Raw genomic sequence first — 24,295 nt, forward strand, 5'->3', positions numbered from 1 at the left:
TAGAGCACTAAAACAACTCTTATGTAGCTATTGTTAGCAACACATGAATTGACACTCTGCCTGCTTTCACAGATTAAAAGGTGAAAGACCCATGAACCTGATGAAAAAAGAGGTAACTTGTATTCCTCTTCAAGATAAACTTTTTTTATCAGAGATAGCTTTAATTCACAGGTAAATAAGACAAAGATATCAAACAATAACTGTCACATTGGCAGAAATGGGGATGCCGATATCTGCTTTGACAACAAAACTGCTTTCCCCACCATCCAACAAATTCCATCTACCCTGTCAACTAAACACATAAAATCATCTCACATACAAATTTAACACAGTGTTACCTTTCAGTGTGACGGGAATACTTTCAGTATATTAAAAATAAAAAATGTTTACAAATCCATTCATATGCCATGCCTTTATAAAAAAAATGGCTTCTTCATGTAACAAGTCAATTCATATGCCAAGCCTTTATCAAATTAAACAATGCTTTCTTCATGTAATAAATCAATTAATATGCCATGCCTTTATCAAAATAAACATTGCCTTCTTCATGTAATAAATCAATTAATATGCCATGCCTTTATCAAATTAAACAATGCCTTCTTTTCATGTAACAAATCCATTCATATGCCATGCCTTTATCAAATTAAACAATGCCTTCTTCATGTAACAAATCCATTCATATGCCATGCCTTTATCAAATTAAACAATGCCTTCTTTTCATGTAACAAATCCATTCATATGCCATGCCTTTATCAAATTAAACAATGCCTTCTTCATGTAACAAATCCATTCATATGCCATGCCTTTATCAAATTAAACAATGCCTTCTTTTCATGTAACAAATCCATTCATATGCCATGCCTTTATCAAATTAAACAATGCCTTCTTCATGTAACAAATCCATTCATATGCCATGCCTTTATCAAATTAAACAATGCCTTCTTTTCATGTAACAAATCCATTCATATGCCATGCCTTTATCAATTTAAACAATGCCTTCTTCAAGTAACAAATCGATTCATATGCCATGCCTTTATCAAATTAAACAATGCCTTCTTTTCATGTAACAAATCCATTCATATGCCATGCCTTTATCAAATTAAACAATGCCTTCTTCATGTAACAAATCCATTCATATGCCATGCCTTTATCAAATTAAACAATGCCTTCTTCATGTAACAAATCCATTCATATGCCATGCCTTTATCAAATTAAACAATGCCTTCTTTTCATGTAACAAATCCATTCATATGCCATGCCTTTATCAAATTAAACAATGCCTTCTTCATGTAACAAATCCATTCATATGCCATGCCTTTATCAAATTAAACAATGCCTTCTTTTCATGTAACAAATCCATTCATATGCCATGCCTTTATCAAATTAAACAATGCCTTCTTCATGTAACAAATCCATTCATATGCCATGCCTTTATCAAATTAAACAATGCCTTCTTCATGTAACAAATCCATTCATATGCCATGCCTTTATCAAATTAAACAATGCCTTCTTCATGAAACAATAGTTAAAATTTACATACAATGAATGGTCACTGTCAATACACTTCACTGCTTAAAGCAGTGAGAAAACCTTTCTGGCTAGCAAACATTTGTCCACTGACTACAGAAAGCAGGTGACTACTGTATACATCACTTTTATATAAGAATTTTGTTGGGGATAAATTAAAATTGCCATCTAGACCAGGTGACTACTATACAAAGGTGACTGTTTTAACAGGTATGTCTGTATTCAGTAAAATATTGACAGCTGCCTCTGTTAACCTGTGCAACTTACTCTTTTATACCAGCATGGCTTGCCTCTTCTTGTTGGTGAAGCATCCATTATGTCATCAGCTACCAAGAAAAAAGCCTGCAGCTAAAGCATTAAAAAAAAGTCATTTTTATTTTCCCAGTAGCACATGAGAAGCATGAAAATGTAATGTACAAACACAAAATACTGAAACTGACAAATGAAACCAGAACATGAAACAAGCAAATTCTGAGAATGTCTGTCCTCAACCTACCATTATTAAGTCATAAAAGTTCACAATTACGAAATCTGACTATTGCCTAATGGAATCTATTTGCTTGTGACAGAATTTGAATCCACTTGGAAAACGAAAACAGACAAGGAATAGTAAAATTCAAATAATTCGACTTTAATTTGTGGAAAAGTGTTTATATGAGCTGACAAGTGTACAAGATATTCCATGAAAATATTGCCTCTCATTTCCCTGTCAGCTGATTGGTGAACACAATAAATAATGCCATTTGATTAAGCCAAAAAAGGATGTGTTTCCTATTGCACTGATTTTAAAATTAGGGTAGGTAGGCAGGTAGGTTGTTTTAAAAAACACTATATATATTATAATGATTATTATATATAATGTTATGAAGATAGATTAGCAGACAGCTGATTCCTTCCTTATTTCCTTTTAGTAGATGGTAGATAGATCAGTAGATAGTTGATTCCTTCCTTATTTCCTTTTAGCAAATGGTAGACAGATCAGGAGATAGTTGATTCCTTCCTTATTTCCTTTTAGTAAATGGTAGATAGATCAGCAGACAGTTGATTCCTTCCTTATTTCCTTTTAGTAGATGGTAGATAGATCAGTAGATAGTTGATTCCTTCCTTATTTCCTTTTAGTAAATGGTAGATAGATCAGTAGATAGTTGATTCCTTCCTTATTTCCTTTTAGTAAATGGTAGATAGATCAGTAGATAGTTGATTCCTTCCTTATTTCCTTTTAGTAGATGGTAGATAGATCAATAGATAATTGATTCCTTCCTTATTTCCTTTTAGTAGATGGTAGATAGATCAGCAGACAGTTGATTCCTTCCTTATTTCCTTTTAGTAGATGGTAGATAGATCAGCAGACAGTTGATTCCTTCCTTATTTCCTTTTAGTAGATGGTAGATAGATCAGCAGACAGTTGATTCCTTCCTTATTTCCTTTTAGTAGATGGTAGATAGATCAGCAGGCAGTTGATTCCTTCCTTATTTCCTTTTAGTAGATGGTAGATAGATCAGCAGGCAGTTGATTCCTTCCTTATTTCCTTTTAGTAGATGGTAGATAGATCAGCAGGCAGTTGATTCCTTCCTTATTTCCTTTTAGTACATGGTAGATAGATCAGCAGACAGTTGATTCCTTCCTTATTTCCTTTTAGTACATGGTAGATAGATCAGCAGACAGTTGATTCCTTCCTTATTTCCTTTTAGTACATGGTAGATAGATCAGTAGATAGCTGATTCCTTCCTTATTTCCTTTTAGTAGATGGTAGATAGATCAGTAGATAGTTGATTCCTTCCTTATTTCCTTTTAGTAGATGGTAGATAGATCAGTAGATAGTTGATTCCTTCCTTATTTCCTTTTAGTAAATGGTAGATAGATCAGTAGATAGTTGATTCCTTCCTTATTTCCTTTTAGTAAATGGTAAATAGATCAGTAGATAGTTGATTCCTTCCTTATTTCCTTTTAGTAGATGGTAGATAGATCAGTAGATAGTTGATTCCTTCCTTATTTCCTTTTAGTAGATGGTAGATAGATCAGTAGATAGTTGATTCCTTCCTTATTTCCTTTTAGTAGATGGTAGATAGATCAGCAGACAGTTGATTCCTTCCTTATTTCCTTTTAGTACATGGTAGATAGATCAGCAGACAGTTGATTCCTTCCTTATTTCCTTTTAGTACATGGTAGATAGATCAGCAGACAGTTGATTCCTTCCTTATTTCCTTTTAGTACATGGTAGATAGATCAGCAGACAGTTGATTCCTTCCTTATTTCCTTTTAGTACATGGCAGATAGATCAGTAGACAGTTGATTCCTTCCTTATTTCCTTTTAGTACATGGTAGATAGATCAGTAGAGAGTCGATTCCTTCCTTATTTCCTTTTAGTAGATGGTAGATAGATCAGTAGATAGTCAATTCCTTCCTTATTTCCTTTTAGTAGATGGTAGATAGATCAGCAGACAGTTGATTCCTTCCTTATTTCCTTTTAGTAGATGGTAGATAGATCAGTAGATAGTTGATTCCTTCCTTATTTCCTTTTAGTAGATGGTAGATAGATCAGTAGATAGTTGATTCCTTCCTTATTTCCTTTTAGTAGATGGTAGATAGATCAGTAGATAGTTGATTCCTTCCTTATTTCCTTTTAGTAAATGGTAGATAGATCAGCAGACAGTTGATTCCTTCCTTATTTCCTTTTAGTACATGGTAGATAGACCAGTAGATAGTTGATTCCTTCCTTATTTCCTTTTAGTAGATGGTAGATAGATCAGTAGATAGTTGATTCCTTCCTTATTTCCTTTTAGTAGATGGTAGATAGATCAGTAGATAGCTGATTCCTTCCTTATTTCCTTTTAGTAGATGGTAGATAGATCAGTAGATAGTTGATTCCTTCCTTATTTCCTTTTAGTAAATGGTAGATAGATCAGCAGACAGTTGATTCCTTCCTTATTTCCTTTTAGTAAATGGTAGATAGATCAGTAGATAGTTGATTCCTTCCTTATTTCCTTTTAGTAAATGGTAGATAGATCAGTAGATAGCTGATTCCTTCCTTATTTCCTTTTAGTAGATAGTAGATAGATCAGCAGACAGTTGATTCATTCCTTATTTCCTTTTAGTAAATGGTAGATAGATCAGTAGATAGTTGATTCATTCCTTATTTCCTTTTAGTAAATGGTAGATAGATCAGTATATAGTTGATTCCTTCCTTATTTCCTTTTAGTAAATGGTAGATAGATCAGTAGATAGTTGATTCCTTCCTTATTTCCTTTTGGTAGATGGTAGATAGATCAGCAGACAATTGATTCCTTCCTTATTTCAATTTATTTCACAGCATATGGATCAGTAGATAGTTGATTCCTTCCTTATTTCCTTTCAGTAGATGGTAGATAGATCAGCAGACAGTTGATTCCTTCCTTATTTCCTTTTAGTAGATGGTAGATAGATAATAATAATAATAATAATGAGGACTTTGTATAGTGCCTAATCTTAGAAGCTCTAAGCGCTTTACAACATTAGACAACACCTATAAGATAAGAAACATAATAATATTATTACAAAAACAAACATGAAATTAGAAAAACATTAAAAAATAAAAAACATGCTGAGAATATTTCAGGTAGGAAACATTATTAGGTCTTTAAGTTTGTTCTTGCAGTTGAAATAAGTGAGTTTTGAGAGCCCTCTTGAATGTGATCACTGTGTCTTTGTGTCTAAGTTCGGTGGGCAATTCATTCCACGTTGCTGGGCCCTGATATGCAAAAGAACGCTGTCCATATGACTTTGTTTTCATAGTGGGAATAATGAATATATGATTGTCAGAAGAGAAGCGTAAGTATCTTGCTGGTGTGTACACAAGGGTGAGATCAGATAGGTATGTTGGACTAGAGTCCGACAGTGAAATGTAGCACAGAGAACAAATTTTGTGTTTGATTCTGGATCGAATGGATAGCCAGTGTAGAGTACAGAGCAGCAGGGAGGTGTGCTCTGATCGTGGTACTCTAAGTATGATCCGAACAGCTGTGTTTTGAACTTTTTGAAGTTTCTGGCGTAGATATTGAGATGAACCAGACAGAATTGAGTTACAATAGTCCAGTCTTGAAAGTACTAATGAACACACAAGTGTTTAGTGGCATCAACTGAAAGATATTTGCGAATTGAGCTGATGCGTCTCAGCTCAAGATATGCAGCCTTGCATATGTTCATGACATGTTGGTGCAATGTGAGAGTACTATCCAGAGTAACACCTAGGTTTCATACTGATTGAATTTAATGTTGGCGTTGCTGATATTTATTGTTTGAGGTAAAGCATGTGAATGAGAAAGTCTTTGTGCTGTGATCAGAATGGCCTCAGTTTTATCATCATTCATCTGCAGCTTGTTACATGTCATCCATGATTTCACATCAGAAATGCACCTCTCTACACCTTGGATGGTAGCATCAACTTCAGTTGGGTGGCTAGATTTGTATATTTGGGTGTCATCAGCATACAATTGGTGAGACACTGGATGATGATCTATGACACTTGAGAGCGACTGACTTAGTAGATGGTAGATAGATCAGCAGACAGTTGATTCCTTCCTTATTTCCATTTAGTAGATGGTAGATAGATCAGTAGATAGTTGATTCCTTCCTTATTTCCTTTTAGTAGATGGTAGATAGATCAGTAGATAGTTGATTCCTTCCTTATTTCCATTTAGTAGATGGTAGATAGATCAGCAGACAGTTGATTCCTTCCTTTTTTCCATTTATTTGACAGTATATGGATCAGTAGATAGTCAATTCCTACATTATTTCCTGTCAAAAAAATGGTAGATGGTTCAGCAGATAGTCTATTCCATCCTTATTTCCCATAAAACAAATGGTAGATGGTTCAGCAGATAGTCAATTCCTACCTTATTTCCCATCATAAAATGGTAGATGGTTCAGCAGATAGTTGATTCAAAATCATAGCATCATTCTGAGCTAGTCAAAATAAATGGAAGCCAATTTTAACCAATAAAGTAATGGTATTTAGAAGGTGATCTACATGACCTTTCCAGTCCAGCCTTGCACTGAAAGCATGAAGACCTCTACCTTCAACACAAGAAACATGATTCAAAAGATAGTACATAAGGATCAATTCAGAATTAAGATTTTGCTCACATGTTACATATCAAGACAAATCAAAATTTGTTGTGCAAATGGATTCTATTTCATACCCATTCTATGCACCAGCCTAGAACCCTGGCAATGTGTAACTCTTCGTCTGAGGAATTGGGAACAAGCATTCTGTAGGATGTGATCACAGAAATACCTCTATTCTTCTTCCCATAAGGTACATTGTATTCTATCACCTGCAAAGAAAAGAAAAACACAGTGATTAGGAATGGTGGGGACATGGTACACTGTATTCTAGCTCATGCAAAGAAATGAAAAACAGTGATTAGGAATGCTGGGCAAAGGGACATTTGCATATTACTTTTCTTAAACTAACCTGTTTTATACTACAAGCAGACCATAGAAATGACAAATTATTTTATATTCTTGAAATAACTGCAAGTGCCAGATTAAAACATCAGTATTCACTGAAAATTAGTATATAAAGGCAGTGGTACTAAATGCGTTTCCAAATTACTTTAACCACTATTTGTTTCACTATTATGTATGATACAATCTGCCACAGTGAGAAAACCTTGTGGGATACATCTATTTAAGAAAGCTGAAAACACTGACACAATAAGACATCATCCTATTTTAGATGTCATTGACATCTGCTATGTCTCTAGTGCTTATTTCTCAAGTGCTGAATGTCTCTAATGATTATGTCTCTAGTGCTATGTATCTATTGCTTATGTCTCAAGTGCTAAATGTCTCTAATGCTTATGTCTCTAGTGCTATGTATCTAACGCTTCCTTCTCTAATGTTTATATCTCTAATACTTATGTCTCTAGCGCTTTTGTCTATAATGTGCATGTTTCTAGTGCTTGTCTCCTACCACTTATGTCTCTAGTTCTATGTCTCAAGTGCTGATGTCTCTAATACTAATGTTTCTAGTGTTTGTGTCTCTAATGCTTATATTTCTACCTCTGTCTCTAGTTCTTAAGTCTCTAGTGCTATGTCTGAAGTGCTTATGTTTCTAGTACTTATGTCTCTACTGCCGTGTATATTGCTCATGTCTCTAATGCTTGTTATGTATATTTAATTTGCACTGTTTACTCATTAGTTTGTTTTAAAAAAAATTATTTCATTATATACTACTGTAATGTAACATTGTATGTTGGTGTTAACCATGACCAAAATCAAGTTTATTTTCTACTCAATCTGAATTTCTTTATATTCTGTAACGAACTAATACATAGCTAAAATATCCTCTATGTGTATAGGTTTATTATCAGGATCATTATTAATACTGTAAAAGTAAATATCTTTATTTGTCCAGTTCTAGGTTATTAAGATTCCCCTACAATTTACCTGGTGTACCTGACACTGTCCAGGTTAATTTATTACAATTTTACTAGCAGACTGCTAATTAGGGCTAATCTTTGTATTGTAAACATTAAGAACTTTCTAGAAGGTTACTTTCCATTAGGTAATGTTTTTTTTCTTTTTTTAGAAAATATTAATCGTAACCTGAGGTCAAGTAACTGGAAAAAATATTCATTCGTGCTTAAGATCCAGCAGAATCAATTTGTATTATTGTTGTGTTCAGTGTTTATTTGGGCTGGAATTTATTTCAAATTATTTAATTCAGTGATTATGATCTCTGGAATTGTGGAAATACAGAGTGCTCATAAAAAATAATATTCTTGAACAGATGCATTCACTGGGATTTATAGTGAATTCAAACCTGATTTATATTACTGTGTTTTAACAAAAGACTTGGTACATTATACATTATACATGGTACCACATCAACACTTCAGCAGTGAACTTAATTTCGATTTCAACTGAAGTTTATTCAGAACTTTAAATTATTAGGACTTGTGTCTGTAATTCTAGGATTATTTTAGGAATTAATTCGCAATACTGTAAGTACTTTTTTCATTTTCAATTTGTATTCTAGGAAATATTTGTTGAATTTTTAGATTGTTGCTTTTCACACTTTTCTGTTACTTATTTTAAAAGCATAGACTCATAACAGTGATTATGTCTCATATGCTTATGTCTCTGGTGCTATGTCTTAGTGTTTATGTCTCTAATTCTTATGTCTCTGGTGCTATGTCTTAGTGTTTATGTCTCATATGCTTATGTCTCTGGTGCTATGTCTTAGTGTTTATGTCTCTAATTCTTATGTCTCTGGTGCTATGTCTTAGTGTTTATGTCTCATATGCTTATGTCTCTGGTGCTATGTCTTATTGTTTATGTCTCTAATTCTTATGTCTCTGGTGCTATGTCTTAGTGTTTATGTCTCTAATTCTTATGTCTCTGGTGCTATGTCTTAGTGTTTATGTCTCTGGTGCTATGTCTTAGTGTTTGTCTCTAATTCTTATGTCTCTAGTGTTATGTCTCTAGGGCTGTAGTATCAAGGAGACAAATTTCAACAGCCTGCGAATAACATTTAAAAGATTTGTTGTGAACAAAGGTTTTTCATGATCTTTCTAACAAGACAAAATGGGTAACAAAATTAGGTATTTTCATTGTTCCATTTTCTTTTCAACCACTTTTTTAAATTTAGAAAGGGCAGAAATCTAGCTAATTACGGGCATATAAATACAAAAGTGAAAATACTCGTAACTAATATGACAAATCATAAATTCATAAAGATATGGTATATACTAGGTTATAAGTCGAGTTCAACTATAACTACACAGACCCACATTTCCCTTAATGCACCAGCAGATCTGACTTTTTCCAGTTTGTTAGGATTAATCAATAAAACAATCAAAACCGAGCAAATTTCACATCCGAAAGAAAAAAAGACATTGTCTCAATGCAAAAGATTTAATTTCATGATGCATATAAAAATAAAAGAAATCCAACAGATTTACAAATGTTAAAAGATTGGTTGAACATAAAATACTGCTGTGTTACAATCCAGGTAAACTTTGACAGATAATGGCACCAAATAATGTTACAATCCAGGTAAACTTTGACAGATAATGGCACCAAATAATGTTACAATCCAGGTAAACTTTGAAGATACTGGCACCAAATAATGTTACAATCCAGGTAAACTTTGACAGATAATGGCAACAAATAACTGTACTATTTATAACTGCATGTTCCCTCTATTGCTAAAAAAATTATCTATGCATCTGTATGGCAAAAGCATTTTTGGATTTGAGGACTACGGGGTGTATTCCGATAAATCAAACCCTCAAATCTGTGTTGATACTGATGGACAATTGTAGGTCTGATATCACTTGTTTATTAAAATGTGCAATTTTGCTGCATGCAATATCTTTCCAGAACACACCTGCATACAGTCAAGATACTTATCTGTATTTGGTACTAGCCATATCAAGTGCAAAATTCAAAACTGCTACAGGACAGAGATCTGTGCTATTCCACGTGGATTTACAAGTCATCAAACATGAGATTTGATCTGGAAATATTATGTACGTATCACCAAAAGAACCCTTCAGCCTACAGTAGCTCAAAAAGTGACTATTATCAGTAAGTGTATAAAATGTAAATTGATGTGTACTGATGAAACTGTCTTCAAACAAATGCAACTTTTAATTACAATGTGATATCAGCCCCATAACCTTCATTCAGTATCATTATGGGTGTGGGGCTGATTTATCAGCCTATACAGGGATGTCAAGATATTTTATTTACCTGCAAAACGCATTCAATTATAAAAATGTTATATTAAAAACAGAATTCTCATATACTTAATAAAAGATCTAATTTTTAGGTGCCTCACTACAACAGATTTAAATATAGTTATATTACCTCTTTAAACCACTTTGATGCATCAGCAATTTCTGGGTCTTGTAATCCCTTCTCTGTGAGAAATGTGACAAGTTCAGGAAATACTGCATCAAACAGATCCAATTCTTGACTCATTATGGTCTGGAAAAAAATTGATAAAAAACAAATGCCATTTTCAAATACAGTGTATATGCCTGCTCAGTATTCTAGTAAAACTGCAACTGCACTGACCCAGATCTGCAAAATGTGCTGGCAGAGCAAGAACAATACAGTTGTTAGGAGCAACCAGTACAACAAACAATGTAGTTCTGATATGCCAGTACATTCTGCAACTGCAGATCAGGCTCTATGTTGTCACAAGGAGTACCATGACATCACAAGGGTGCCAACATCTCTAACAGTCTAACATAGATGACTGCCAAAGACTTTGAACTGGAACCATCACATTCATATTTGTGTTGGAATTCTAATTTTTAGCAACTGGGCCCCAGTTGCCTGAGTGGTCTAAAGGGCTCACCTTTACAGATCACTGCCAATTCACCCGTGTCCACATGGAATTTAGTCTCTGGCTCAGCCATTGTGGGTATGTGAGAAAGCTTTCCAGTAGCTTCCTGTGGGTCAGTGTTTTTCCCAGGGTTCTTCCTCCACCAAATATATTGGCTGCCACATATAGCCATTAACGTGCTGAAAAATGGCATTCACCAACAACGACAAAAACTTTTAGCAAGAAATAACACAAAAAAGAATTTAAAATGTTATCTATCAATGATGTAAGATAATTTTAAAAAATAAGCCAAAATCAGATATTTGTAAAATATCAGATCAAAACATAAACTGCAGAGACAGTGATCTGCAATCATGTGCTGGCAGATCTGGGTTATGAAGTTTATTAGAAGTAATCAGCAGAACAAGCAATACAGACCCTGATATGACAGAATATTATTTGATGAAGATCAGGATCTACAATGTTTGCAGTTATAAGCAAATTTACACCATAAATAAGAATACTGTCAAGTTACTGGTCAAATTTACAGCTCTACCTCATTATAACACCATGCATTATAACATGATTCTGGATACAATGCAGTATTGCTATGGACCCCATGACCAAAATAAAAACATTCTACTTGATTTGGTCTTTTAAATGTGTGACAATATTGGTTGAAAGAAAACATGAATCTATTCCAGATACAACCTGATCAGCAGTTATTGACTCCAACTACAATGTAACTAGTGACAACTATATGTTTCACTGGCATTTTTGTTAATAAATTGCTCCCCCCCCCCCACCGTTTCACCCTGACACATACATGAAATAAAACAACTTTTCTATCATTCTCACAAAACTGGTTTGGTTCATACTGCAGTCAGTAAATATGGATCCTAACTACCACATTTATAATATCAGAAAGCTGTACTGACCTGATATGGTACATTATGGGGTCAGAAGAACCCGTATCAAACATTACTTCAAAATGCAGTCTGATGTACAAGATCACAAAGAACCTTAACAAACCTGATACACTGCCAATGACGCTGCTGCCTTTGACAGATAGTGATATCTGTATTGAAAGCCTTTAACAGATAGCGATATCTGTACTGAAAGCCTTTGACAGATAGTGACATCAGTACCAAAAACCATTGACAGATATCAAAATATGTACTGAAAGTTTTTGACAGATAGGGATATCTGTACTGAAAGCCTTTAACAGATAGTGATATTTGTACTGAAAGCCTCTAACAGATAGTGATATCTGTATTGAAAACTTTTGACAGACAGCGATATTGTTACCAAAAGCCTTTGGCAGATAGTGATATCTGCACTGAAAGCCTTTGATAGATAGTTACATTTGAAATGAAAACAATTTGACAGATAGTGATATCTGTACTGAAAGCCCTTGACAGACAGCGATATCAGTGCCAAAAACCTTTGACAGATAGTGATATCTGTACCGAGAGCTTTTATTCCTTACAATTTAATACAGTAGGTGAGACAAGGATTATTACCCTGTAGCAAAGCTCTATCCACATGCTATCATGAATAGTACACCATAAGTCTTCAGATCATGCATATACAGTGTTCCCCCAATTTCTTGCCCCCATGTCGCTTATCAACCTCAGTTACCACAGATAAATTTAAATGTACCAACTGATCTGCTCTTTGATTCCACCTTTAATCTGCCACCCTCACTATCCACCATCTGCCATGTCTGATCAATGTATGCCGACTCCAATAAAGGAGATTAGTATTACACTATCTCAATCTGATTTCAATTTAACTCGAGAAAATAAAGGAACATAAACTGTATCACAGTGTTTGCATGACCTTAATGTCAGTCAGTATCTTGGCTGACTGCCCTTAACACCATTCATGATAATAGCCAGTATAACTTTAATGTAAACAACAAAGATGACAATGAGTGCAATTAATACAAAAAAAAACAATTAATACAAAATAATGTAAGCTTGGGAAAAATAATTATCTCCTAATTGTGAGGCAGATTTATCATCTTTGTTTAAAGTTACAGCATGATAGGGAGTTAAACAGCTCAAGAGAACTTTGTTAGATCTAGTGATAAAGCATGAAATCGTACATTACTACAAGTTACATACTAAAGCTAGTTAATAATAACTTGCAAACCATTTTGTTGCTGTGTGTGATTATCCCATCAAGAGGTGCATTGTGGATGATATTCTTGCACATGTTAACAGGTTTTGACTATGCCCCCCCCCCGAAAAAAAACGACAAAAAGAACCCATTAAAATTACTAACAGACCGATATGTTGTTTCTGTGGTTCTCAATTGCCAGAGCACTGATCATTCTTGTAACATACAAAATTTTAAGAAAGAATCTAAGTCCTTTGGTTCCAAGCTTAATGTGACTAACTCTTTAGATTCCATGGGCTGGAAGTGGAGATTTAATGCCAGATACAGCATATCATGGCAGGTTATTTCTGGGGAATAGCGCAAAATTGACCAAAAGCTTGCAAGTGATAACTATTGACATAACAAGTGGCTAAGATGTATTCAATATGGATGTGACAGGACTTTTCTTGAATAGCTTGCATAATTGATCCCTATCAACAAATAAAAACACAAATGGAACAAAAAGAATAAAGGATGAGATCACAGGTGGCTTTGTGTTAGTGTAAATGGATCTGTGAAGTTCAGCCCAAAAGTTTATTAAAAAATCAACCAATCTGAGGTGTTTCTGTAACTTGCCACAAACTGAATGTGGACTAATATCACATCCTGAAAGCCTGGATGTAAGCAGCAACTTTCTCTCAGTGGATTAAGGAATCAAGGACACAGGAATGAAGAGACAAAGGAGTTAGAGTCTGCTTTTGATGGAAAATACACCCACCCACATCATAAACAAGTGACTGATGCATGTTAAAATCCACCACCAACTAGTCATATGCAGCCTCTGGATGCAGGAATTATACTAGTCCAATAAATCAATCCCCCAAATCTGTGCTGATACTGATGGACAATATGTGGGTCTAATGTCACCTGTTCATTAAAATGTTCAATTTTGCTGCATGCAGATCTTTCCAGAACAAACCTGCATACACTTTAGACACATACCGGTAACTGGTAACAGTCATATCTAGCGCAAAATTCAAAATGGCCACGGGACAGGGACTTTGCTATTCCACATGGATTTACAAGTCACCAAACATTGGATTTCCTCTAGAAATATAATGTACATGCCACCAAAAGAACCCTTCAGTCGATGGTAGCTCCAGTCATATGAAATAACAGTAAATGTATAAAATGTAGACCGATGTGTGCAGCCAAAACTGGCTGCAGATTTTTGCATGTTATAATGAATAGGTAATATCAGCCCCTAAACTGCCAATCAATATAATCACAGGTGAGAGGCTGAATTATTGGCCTAGAATTATACCATAACCTGTTCAAAGCCTATACTGCTGACTTCATCTCAAACATCTCATCAACTACACATACAACATACAACAAAGAAACATCTGCACTTACTCTAAGTAACACATTCCACTTTATCTAAATGGCTAAAGGCTGTTAAACCTGAGACTATAACATAATATGATTACACACAGTATCAGAAGTATTTGTAGTAGCTGTAGGGTTTAATGGAACAACACAATACTTGCTATAAGGTGCCGATTCAAGTTAAGCTCTAAAAATGTAAATACCAAGTACAGCAGAAAAAGGATGATAAAGCCTTTTAAATCAACACAAATGATAAAAACTTAAATGCTAAAGTTACAAAATGAATATGTTAAAATTCAGTAAAAGGCAAACATGTACAATCCTTAAAATATAGAGTCCAACATTTTTATATTGATCCCATTCTGAAAAACTCTGGTCAAACTCCATTCTGAAACATTCACCTCCCTTAACTTTCATCACCAGGATTGCTTCCAAGGTATCAACAGACATGGATGATCTGGCTTTTGAGAGGTAACAAATGAGATCCCTCTCACAACCTGCAACTGAATGTAAAAAGCAAGGAGTGCTTTCTTGAACATGGACATTAGTTGGTATTTCAACTGGCCATTTGCATTATTGAGTTTACTCACAACAGCCTACTGTTGGTCAATTCTATCAGCATTAGGATTCAATTCATCCACTTGGTCATTCAAAAGCTTTGCCTTCATAATCTCTCTTATATTTTAAGTTCTAACAAATTTGTGATTTATCATACCTGTCCAATTTAGTAAAATTAAGTATAACCGAGTGATGTCATTATATGGATTGTGCCACAAATTGGTAAAAACTAGTAAACAGTTCAGCTACAAATACTCACAAAATTTGCCTTGCTTGTTATTATTATTATTAAATCAATTACAAATCATAATATAAGGGTGCACACCAATATATACACTGAAAGATGTATATAATTGTGTATTTCGGTGTGTATTTCATTATTTTTTTTGTGCACTTTGGTGTTTCTAAAGTACAAGTCACATGGGTCACATAGGCATTCAATAGAGAATATTTTAGTAATGGGTGTCATTTTTTAGAATTTGATTCTACATACCTTTAAGTATCAAGTATTCACTTCATTTGGATTCGTATACATCCATATTCCTTTGGAAGGTGATTATATAAATGCCTAAGAGGTACATATGGCAAAGTCAATGTTAAAGTATGTAGACATTTTTGGATGAAATGAACCTAAAGGTGAGATCCAGTACAATCCGGATTGAATGTTGTGTGATGTGATGTCACAATGAAAGCTATGCATATTGATAAACAAATTCGTACAACCCTCAATTGTAATGATTCAAATTGATGCAATCTTGATCTGACCCAAGTTTAATACATAGCCACTACTGTTACTTAAAGTCCATAGCAATTGATGATTTTCATCTGGCAGTTTCTTGCTGACAGTTAAGGCATTCTATAATCAGGATTGGTTCAAGAAAATCAGTGCTAAATTTTAAAAGAACAATTTATATTTAATTTATAATGAGTAAATACCCATGTGACTTGTATTAGTCTATGGAAGTGTCTATTCACACAGCTGCTGTGTGGCTACTGTTGAAAAGACTATTTGCATGGCCGCTGTACAGCCACAACAGAAAAGATTATCCGGGCGGCAATAAGTGCATCAGGGATGAGTCCGAAATATTCTGATTCAAATCGAATTGTGTGCTTGTTTCAGCAGCTGAGATGGAAGACATGGAATTAGGGACGAGTCTGAAATATCCTGATTCAAATCAGATTGCACTCTTGTTTCAGCAGCTGAGATGGAAGACCTGAGAGAAGGAGACAACTGCAATAATTACATCGATTTGTTCGCTATGTTGGAAAAACATGGGAAGAAAAACAGAATTCAGTGGGTTAAAGCTGACACTAAGTCTGTCAAAGCAGCGAATAAGGCACTGATGGCATCTCAGCTAAGCCTTACAATATCAAATTTGTCTATCACTACATAAGGTTTCGCTGCAAACATGGTGGACAAGGCAGAAAGCAAAAATAGATATCATGAGGCATTTCTAAGAGGCGGAGTTAGAAATTTACTCCTCTGCCCCCACCCCACCCCTCTCTAGGGCCGCTACTGGCCCCACCTCACCCCATGCACCAAATTCAACCAGGTACACAAATCAATTGGTCAGGAGACCTGGACAACCATAAATTACTGGTGGGAAAGCATTTTTCCCAAATGTGATTTTCAACATTTTTCTACATAATATGATTTGCCTCATGATGTAGTCCTTTTATCCGTTTTTACATGATCAACCTATTAATAGGTTTGGATTAGACCTCATAAACTATGGTTGGTTAGGTATGGGACCTCTATTTCTTTTCCCATACACTTTAATGTTAATGTATAAATAAAAACAATACATTTGGTTTGCATACCAAGCCTACAAAATAATTTTGAATGAATACTCTTGCTCCGATTTGTTGAAGAAAAAAAAAATCATCTTTATATGACCTATCCATCCTATTAAGACTTGGTACTAATTAATTTTATGTATTTGCAGATCATTCAAGAGTGGCTGCCCTGCAGAAGTCTGTCTAACAGCCGATACAGACATTGGTAAACTTTTAATTCGCAAGTTGAGTAATGTACATAAGCATCCATTGGATCCAGATTTGTTTATACAGTATCCTGAGCAGTGGCTATTAGACAGAAATGCAAAGGAAATGGTGAAAACCATGCTTAAGATGAAAGTCAAAGTTAAATTGTTACAAGACCATATTCATTGCCAGGTATATACTTTTATGATTGATTGATTGATTGTAGTTTTATGGCATACCAGCACTATAAGGCTATTGAACACCATTGAAAAGATTAAGATTACTTTTTATGACAAAATAACTTAACCGTGTGAGTTATTAAATTGTCCAAAATATGATTCTTTAGACTGCTACAACTCTATATGACCTTAAACTAAGTAACAGAAAAAAGCAAAAACCAACAAGTTTTTGTAAAATTCAACAAATATTTTATTTCCCAATAAGTTAACACAAAGTGAAAATTTAAAAAGAATGTACAATATTGTGAATTAAATCCCCAAAGGTTCAGTGGTATTCCAGACAAGATCCAGCATTGAAGGTGTTGATGTGCCTGTTCAAGTGAATGTGCTAAAGTGAAAGTGACCTGAAGTGCAGGGTGATGTCCCAACTATTTTTCAATATATATCGCAATAATATAATCCATGATGTCATTGTCTGAATTCACTATAGTTCAACATTAATGCTTGTGTGCAAAAGTATTGTGGAGCACATTGTAATTCCAGTGAATATTTTAAATAATTAAATACATCCAGATTAAAACCTGAACATAACAATACAAACAATTCTGCTGCAGATGTTATAGCAAGAATTAATTTTTTCAAGTAAACAAGAGTATATAAACAGGTAAGAGAATAGTAGACGCAGGATTAGGGTCAAATGTTCATTTGTAGAAAATTCTAAATTGTCATCAAGATAAAATCTGTTAATAAAATTATTATAAAAAACAAGGTACACATTAAGCAGAATAGGTCCATCCAATGTCATTGACTCATATCAAGAAATTGATCATAATTTTTAACCTACTCTCACAGGAAAATATTTGTCTTGTATTATGTTGCTTACAAAACAAATGTTCTAATTGCAGAGGTCTCAGAAACGCTTGATCACTTAGGCGGGAGTACTCCATATGCAATAAATGTACGGCAACAATCAAACACTTGCCAGTCCTGCTTCAGCCACCTGCTTTGTGGGAAAATGTGTTGATCAGTTAGCTGTGCTGATATTTACAATCACAGAATTCAGTGGCTGAAAGACCATTTGATGTACATGTTGCCATCATAAGAGTACATCAAAAAGAACATGATGCAATAGCTGGGCGGCAAGTTCAAAGACTTTGACTAGCAGCTGGGTGGAAAAATGTTCCAATATTTACAGTGATTCAATTCAGAGGCAGAAAGACATAGATATGTACATGTGGTCATTTATAAAAGTACATCAAATAAACAACTTTAGTTTTCAGTAGTGTGTTCCTTTCTGAATGTAGCAGAATAAGCAGTGCACATAACCTCGGAATCAAGACATGTTGAGACTTAGACAAAATGCCATTCGCAAATTTGGCTAAGTGTTTTGGGTTTAAACAGCAAACTGACGATGATTGTTACGAGATTCAGAAGACTGCTAAAGTTCTTAGAACTGAGAGTTCGGATGGGATAGTAGCTAAGTGTAAGAAAGTATATGATGCCTAGCTTAGTGTCTGGAATAAGTCCTTACTTGGATTGACAAAATTCAGTCTCACTCTGAAGAACAAACAAGAGCTATGTGGGTGTTATAAAGAATGTAGAAATTAAACTCCAAAGGCAAGCAACGGTTCTTGTAATTTTCATAGTTTTTAGGGAATGGACTGCAACTTTTGCTGGTGGTACTCCTATTGTAACCAAAATGGGAGTCCTGGACTCCTAGTTTTAAATCCTAGTGAGACTATCTGAATTAGGTAAACCATTAAGTTTATTTTAGACAATCTCAATTACAAAATACAGCCATACCTAACAGGTAATCACAGTCATGTTTAGTTCCATGCTTTTATAACCCCACTCCCAACCCCCTGTCTGTCACCACATTTGCTGCTTTGAAGAAATACATTTTACATATTTTATTCTAAATTAGGAGATAAATGGTGATTGCAAACAAAAGATTAAACATTTATTTTATCATCATTTCTGAGTTTCTGTGTGTACAATTTTAACATAAAGTCAGCTGAGACAAGCTGGATTATTATTATAGAGCAGACACATTTGCAGTTATTACAATATTTTTGTCTTCAGGGATCCTCTTTCATCACTGTGAAGGATCTGCACAACATGAGACAGAAAATGAAGGAGGAGGAATTTGGAACACAAACTGATGAAGAGAGATTGCTTGCAGAGTTGGAAAGACTTAGCCAAAATGTATTCTACTGTTCACTCGTGCTTGCCAAACTTCACTATAAAAGTGTCCTTCCTCCATGATTCTGGTTGGCATGGTAACACACAAGAATGCTCTTTTTTGTTGTTGCCTGTTTTTATGCCCTGATACTTTCCTTTTCAAGCCAATTTTATAAATAGAATATTTTTTTTGTTTCTTTACACATTTCATAAACTTCAGTCCATGTACTATAGTTGACAACAAAATATTTAATTTTACTCTGATATCCTGTACTAAATTCCCACTGACAAAATAGCATAATGACTTGTGGTGCTACACTATGCTATTAGGTGCAGACTGGGCAGCCACCAGTTTTGCATCACAAGGCCCAAAATAATGCTGCGAAACACCCCGGGGTCACACTGCCAGGTGAAGTGGAGGACTGGGTCACCTAAAAAATGTAAACCGTATCACTTCGTTTTAATTTGTATGACCCCTGCCATCTGCCTTTTCTAGGCTGAAAAAATTCTCAAACTCTTAAATGGAAGCATGTATTGTTTTTATGCCAAACAGGTGAAGAAATCTATTCCATAGGAAATGTCCAACAGGTGAAGAAATCTATTCCAAAGGAAATGTCCAACAGGTGAAGAAATCTATTCCATAGGAAATGTCCAATCTCTTCAACCCTGTATTGTATTAGCACTGTACTTTGCTTCTAGATGCCAGAATACCCCTACATTTGTGTTTGCAATTTTTGTTTTTAGGTGATGAAGATCCCGATACAGTCATATGAGTCCAGACAGAAGAGACTGGAAATTTGGAATGCATTTTGGTTGTGATGGAGGAAATGAGAACATATGAAATGTTCCCAGAGGTCTTGATGGTGGATGGAATGTACAGAGTCACTAAATTGAGAATGCCTTATATCTATTAATAGCCAAAGATGGATATGGTCAGAGGCACATAGTGGGTTCAGTTTAGTTGCCAATGAAAAAAGGGAGAGATTCGAAAATCTGATAGGTGAATTTGGACAAATATACAATTTGAAGAAAGTAAAAACTGTAGTCGTCGACAAAGACCAGAATGAAATAGCTGCCATGCAGAACATCATGCCAGACGTTTCCATCCATTTGTGCAAATTTTACATAATGCAGGCATCTGCAAGAGAAATAAAGAAATGTGCAGTGAATCAAGAGGTGCAAAGTACAATAGCTTGTATGGCAGATGGTGTAATGGTGTATACGAGGTCCAAGACAGCATATGACAACAGCTTTGGCCAGCTGCTCAAGGTAGCACTACAACAGTCTGTTGACTACAAGAACTGGTAAGATAGTGATCCTATGTGGTGTGCATACTAGATCAACATGCATATAAACCTTGGGAACACAACTAATGACAAAATGGAATCAATAAATCATAAGATAAAAGATGTTCTTCACAGGAATTTATCTGTTCCAGAAGCTATTCAGGGTTTACTTTTGGTATGCAAAGCATCTAATAATGCTGTACGACATCAATCTTTTGTTCAGCAGATGACAGTTCCATACAGACTGAATGATGATGATGAAGTTGTCAACATTGTTATGAAGAAACTGACTCTCTACATAGCCAATATCATTGTGCACGAGTTGAAAGCAGCAAGATCTAAAACAGAAAAATATGCATGCAATCCTGAGAACTGTTGCATGCTTAAAACAACAATGGGACTGCCATCTTGACACATCTTTGCAGCAAAAATGAAGAACAAAAATGAGATTTTCTTTTTAGACACTGATATATTTCCATGATGGTGTTTAGGCTATGGTGATGAAGTCATATTTAAACGGAAACTTGATCAGGTGGAGAGCTGGGTGCTATCCAATCCAGAGAAACAAAACGTTCCAACGTCAAAGGAAGAAGAATACAGAGATGTGATGGTTGTGTGCAAGTCACTTGCTGACTTACTTTCAAGCCTTGGATCGAAAGAATTCACAGACAAATATGATGCATTGAAGGTCAGAAGGTGGTGCTGGTAAACATAACTAAGATGACCAATTAGGGCATAAACCTGATAAAACCCAGCTTCACCACTCACCTGATAAAAACAGTTATACCGTATTTACCGCATATATTGGGACACGATAAAATAATTATTTTTTATCCTGTCCCAGAACTTATGGTGAAACATTTTTTTTCACTTTGGTCATATGTCCCAAGACTTAAGAAACGAAATAAATTTGTATTATATTTGTACTCCCCCCCGGCACGTTGCAATAAAATAGATAAATAAAACGCTTAAATGATAATAAAAAGAAAGAAACTAACCTTGTGTTGTTATCGTTTATTCCTTTTTTCAACATGAGCATTAAAGAATAAAATATTTCCACGAAATCCGTATAAGTGGTGTAGGCTTCCACACTGTAGCGTGTATCAATTATGTCCGATACCACGCACCACGTTGTTCATTGACATGAACATGGAGAAACAACTGTGTGTGGTTGTGCTCAAAAGTTTGAACATGTTTCCGACTGAAAACTGGAACCAACAAAATCGCAAACAAGAGGGAAATATTCAACCAATATCTTGAAGACGCCATACACACATGACACGGTGTTAGGTGGAAAATAATCAAGATTGAATTATATCCAGGTCCAGTGGATGACAGTACGTCGCAAATAAAAATCGTCATTTGAAATACATTCACTTGAGTGCAAGTGATGATCTTTTCACCAGCTCGGGTTACAAAATTATCCTTACTATTTACCCGCAGACATCAATGCTCCTTTGTATTAATTGTAACTACATATGCCAAGCACACAGAAGCCCTGGTGGTAAATAAACATAACTGGCAGCAAGTGGTTAACTCCTCCTTTGAATCTACCAACAGGACATCAAAGACAAAAGGTTATTTTTATTACAAAGCAAGCAGATCTCAGAAGCCAACTTTGGTTACTTTTGTTTTGTAAAGGATATCAACATAAAGGCTATTTTATTGAAAAAGCAAGCTGAATCAGAAGCTGACTATGGATTCTGTGAAGTGAGCTGATTTTTTTTTTTGAATATAAAAAGATGGCCAAGATATGGAAGTAAACTGGGGTTCATTTTCAACTGTATTCGAGGGAATTTTGATAATAAATTGAAACAGTGGAACAAATTTTAAAGTGACACAATATAGTGCTTTGTGCACAGATGTCTATGAGCCAGCAATATTTGGAGAAAATAAAATCATGTGATGAATTCGTGAAGGCCAGAAGAGAAGCAAATGATTATGCAAACGAGAGGGAAATAATCAGCCGATATATTGAAGACAAGTGCCATTCATGCATGGCACGGTATTAGGTGCAAAATAGCCAAGATTAATTTATATCCAGGTCTACTGTATGACAGTATCTCGCAAATAAAAATCATTATTTGAAAACACATTCACTTGAGTGCAAGTGACAATCTTTTCGCCAGCGCGGGTTAAAAATGTATCATTACTATTTACCCGAAGACATCAGTGCACCTTTGTATTAATTATTACTACATATGCCAAGCACATAGAATCCCTGGTGGTAAATAAACACAACTGGCAGCCAGCAGTAAACTTCTTTGAACTTACCGACAGGACATCAAAGACAAAGGTTAGTTTTAATGCAAAGCAACCTGACCTCGGAAGCCGACTATGGATTCTTTTAAGTGTGCTGATTTTTTTTGTTTTAGCTTTGAATATACAAAGACGGCTGAGATATGGAAGCTAACTTTGGTTCCTTTTCACCACTATTCATGAAAATTTTGAAAATTAAGTGAAACAATGGAACAGTTTTTAAACTTACACAATATCGTGCCTCGTGCGCGAACATAGATGACCCAACATCATCCAGAAGATTTGGAGAAAATAAAATCACGTGATGAATTCATGAAGGCCAGAAGAGAAACAGATCATTTCGCTGACATTATGATCATTAACATGGATGAAACTTGTGTACTTTGATCTCATTCCTGGATGGACTGACGATAAGATGGGTGTCAAAAGTGTGAGAATTAGCAAGACTAGTACAGATTTGAAAAAATCTGACTTTTGTCCTTGCAGTTTCTGCTTCAGGTGGTGTGTTGCCTCTAACAATTTTTCATGGTATGAGAAAGCTAAAAAAATATTCATGTACCAAAAGAATAGATCGTACGTGTGCAGGAGAAGAGTTGTGTTGATGAGATGCTGCTGCAGTGGATTAAAGAGTTTTATCTCAAGTACAGTTTTATATTTTTTTAAATAAAATTTCAGCTGGAGTGCAATTTCTGACATGTAATTTTTGAATGATTTAAAAGGTGTCCCACAACTTACGACTCGAAAAAAACGATGTGTTTCAGAACATACAGTGCACACAAAAATTACTTTTAAAATTAATTTATGGTGTCCCAACAAATATGGTGTCCCAACATATACAGTAAATACGGTACTCAGGATGGCATTGCTCAAAACTCTTCCAAGAAAACAAACAACAATGTGGAATGTGGAGCCGAACACACAAATCAAATGCACAACAGAAAAATGCCAAGAAGACGAAGAGATTCAAACAAGGTATGTGTCAGTGAAACTGACAATGAACTAGGTTCAGACTCAGAAGAAAACCCATCTTCTTTGCCTTTGTTTGGCAAGAAGAGATGAAGAAGCTTCACACACCTATCCAACAAGCCAAATGATCAGGAAAACAATGCCATAACTACGGAAGCAAAAACTGAGGAACATAAGCCATCAGAAGATAGTACTAAAGAGTGTCCAAGCAGTCTGCCTAATAATGAAACTTAAAAACTGGTTTGATAAGAATGGGAACCTTCTCAGATGTACTCCAGCATGTAACAAACATAAGATTGCCATCATCTCTATCAGTATGTGGAAGATTTAAAATTAAGAAACAGAAACAAAAGAATGCTGAAAATAAAGAGAATATGTTCCAAGCAAGCAAAAGAGAAAGGACACGAGAAAAGAAAATGATCTTCAGTGCAAAACAGTCCATCACCTTAAAACCAGAGGAGCTTGCAGTACTAAGAGATGGTAGAATGTCAATGGATACCTACATAAATGCAGCTATAAGGCTTTTAAAGAAACAGCATCCTGAT

The 24,295-nt window shown here is 35.0% G+C and overlaps 1 protein-coding gene across 5 annotated transcripts in view; it reads right to left on the bottom strand.

Moving 5' to 3' along the window:
* The window catches only part of LOC149787638 (farnesyl pyrophosphate synthase-like), a 48,852-nt gene that overhangs the window by 19,267 nt on the left and 5,290 nt on the right, over positions 1 to 24,295 (bottom strand). For 2 of the 5 annotated variants that reach the window (XM_089973817.1, XM_089973818.1), the window contains exons 2-4: positions 10,384 to 10,503; positions 6,705 to 6,839; positions 1,795 to 1,875 (exon numbers count right to left, since the gene is read on the bottom strand). In XM_089973817.1, the coding sequence (XP_089829943.1) occupies positions 1,795 to 1,875; positions 6,705 to 6,839; positions 10,384 to 10,497 (330 nt within the window). In that variant the 5' untranslated portion in view covers positions 10,498 to 10,503. Of the gene's footprint in view, positions 1 to 1,794; positions 1,876 to 6,704; positions 6,840 to 10,383; positions 10,504 to 12,369; positions 12,462 to 12,508; positions 12,625 to 24,295 lie in introns of those variants that run through there. The other 3 variants (XM_089973815.1, XM_089973819.1, XM_089973816.1) reach the window with 3 other exon arrangements.

This window comes from Sinohyriopsis cumingii, chromosome 11 (assembly GCF_028554795.1).
Source record: "Sinohyriopsis cumingii isolate HCF-2022 chromosome 11, ASM2855479v2, whole genome shotgun sequence".
In the NCBI taxonomy this organism is placed as follows: Eukaryota; Metazoa; Mollusca; class Bivalvia; order Unionida; family Unionidae; genus Sinohyriopsis; species Sinohyriopsis cumingii.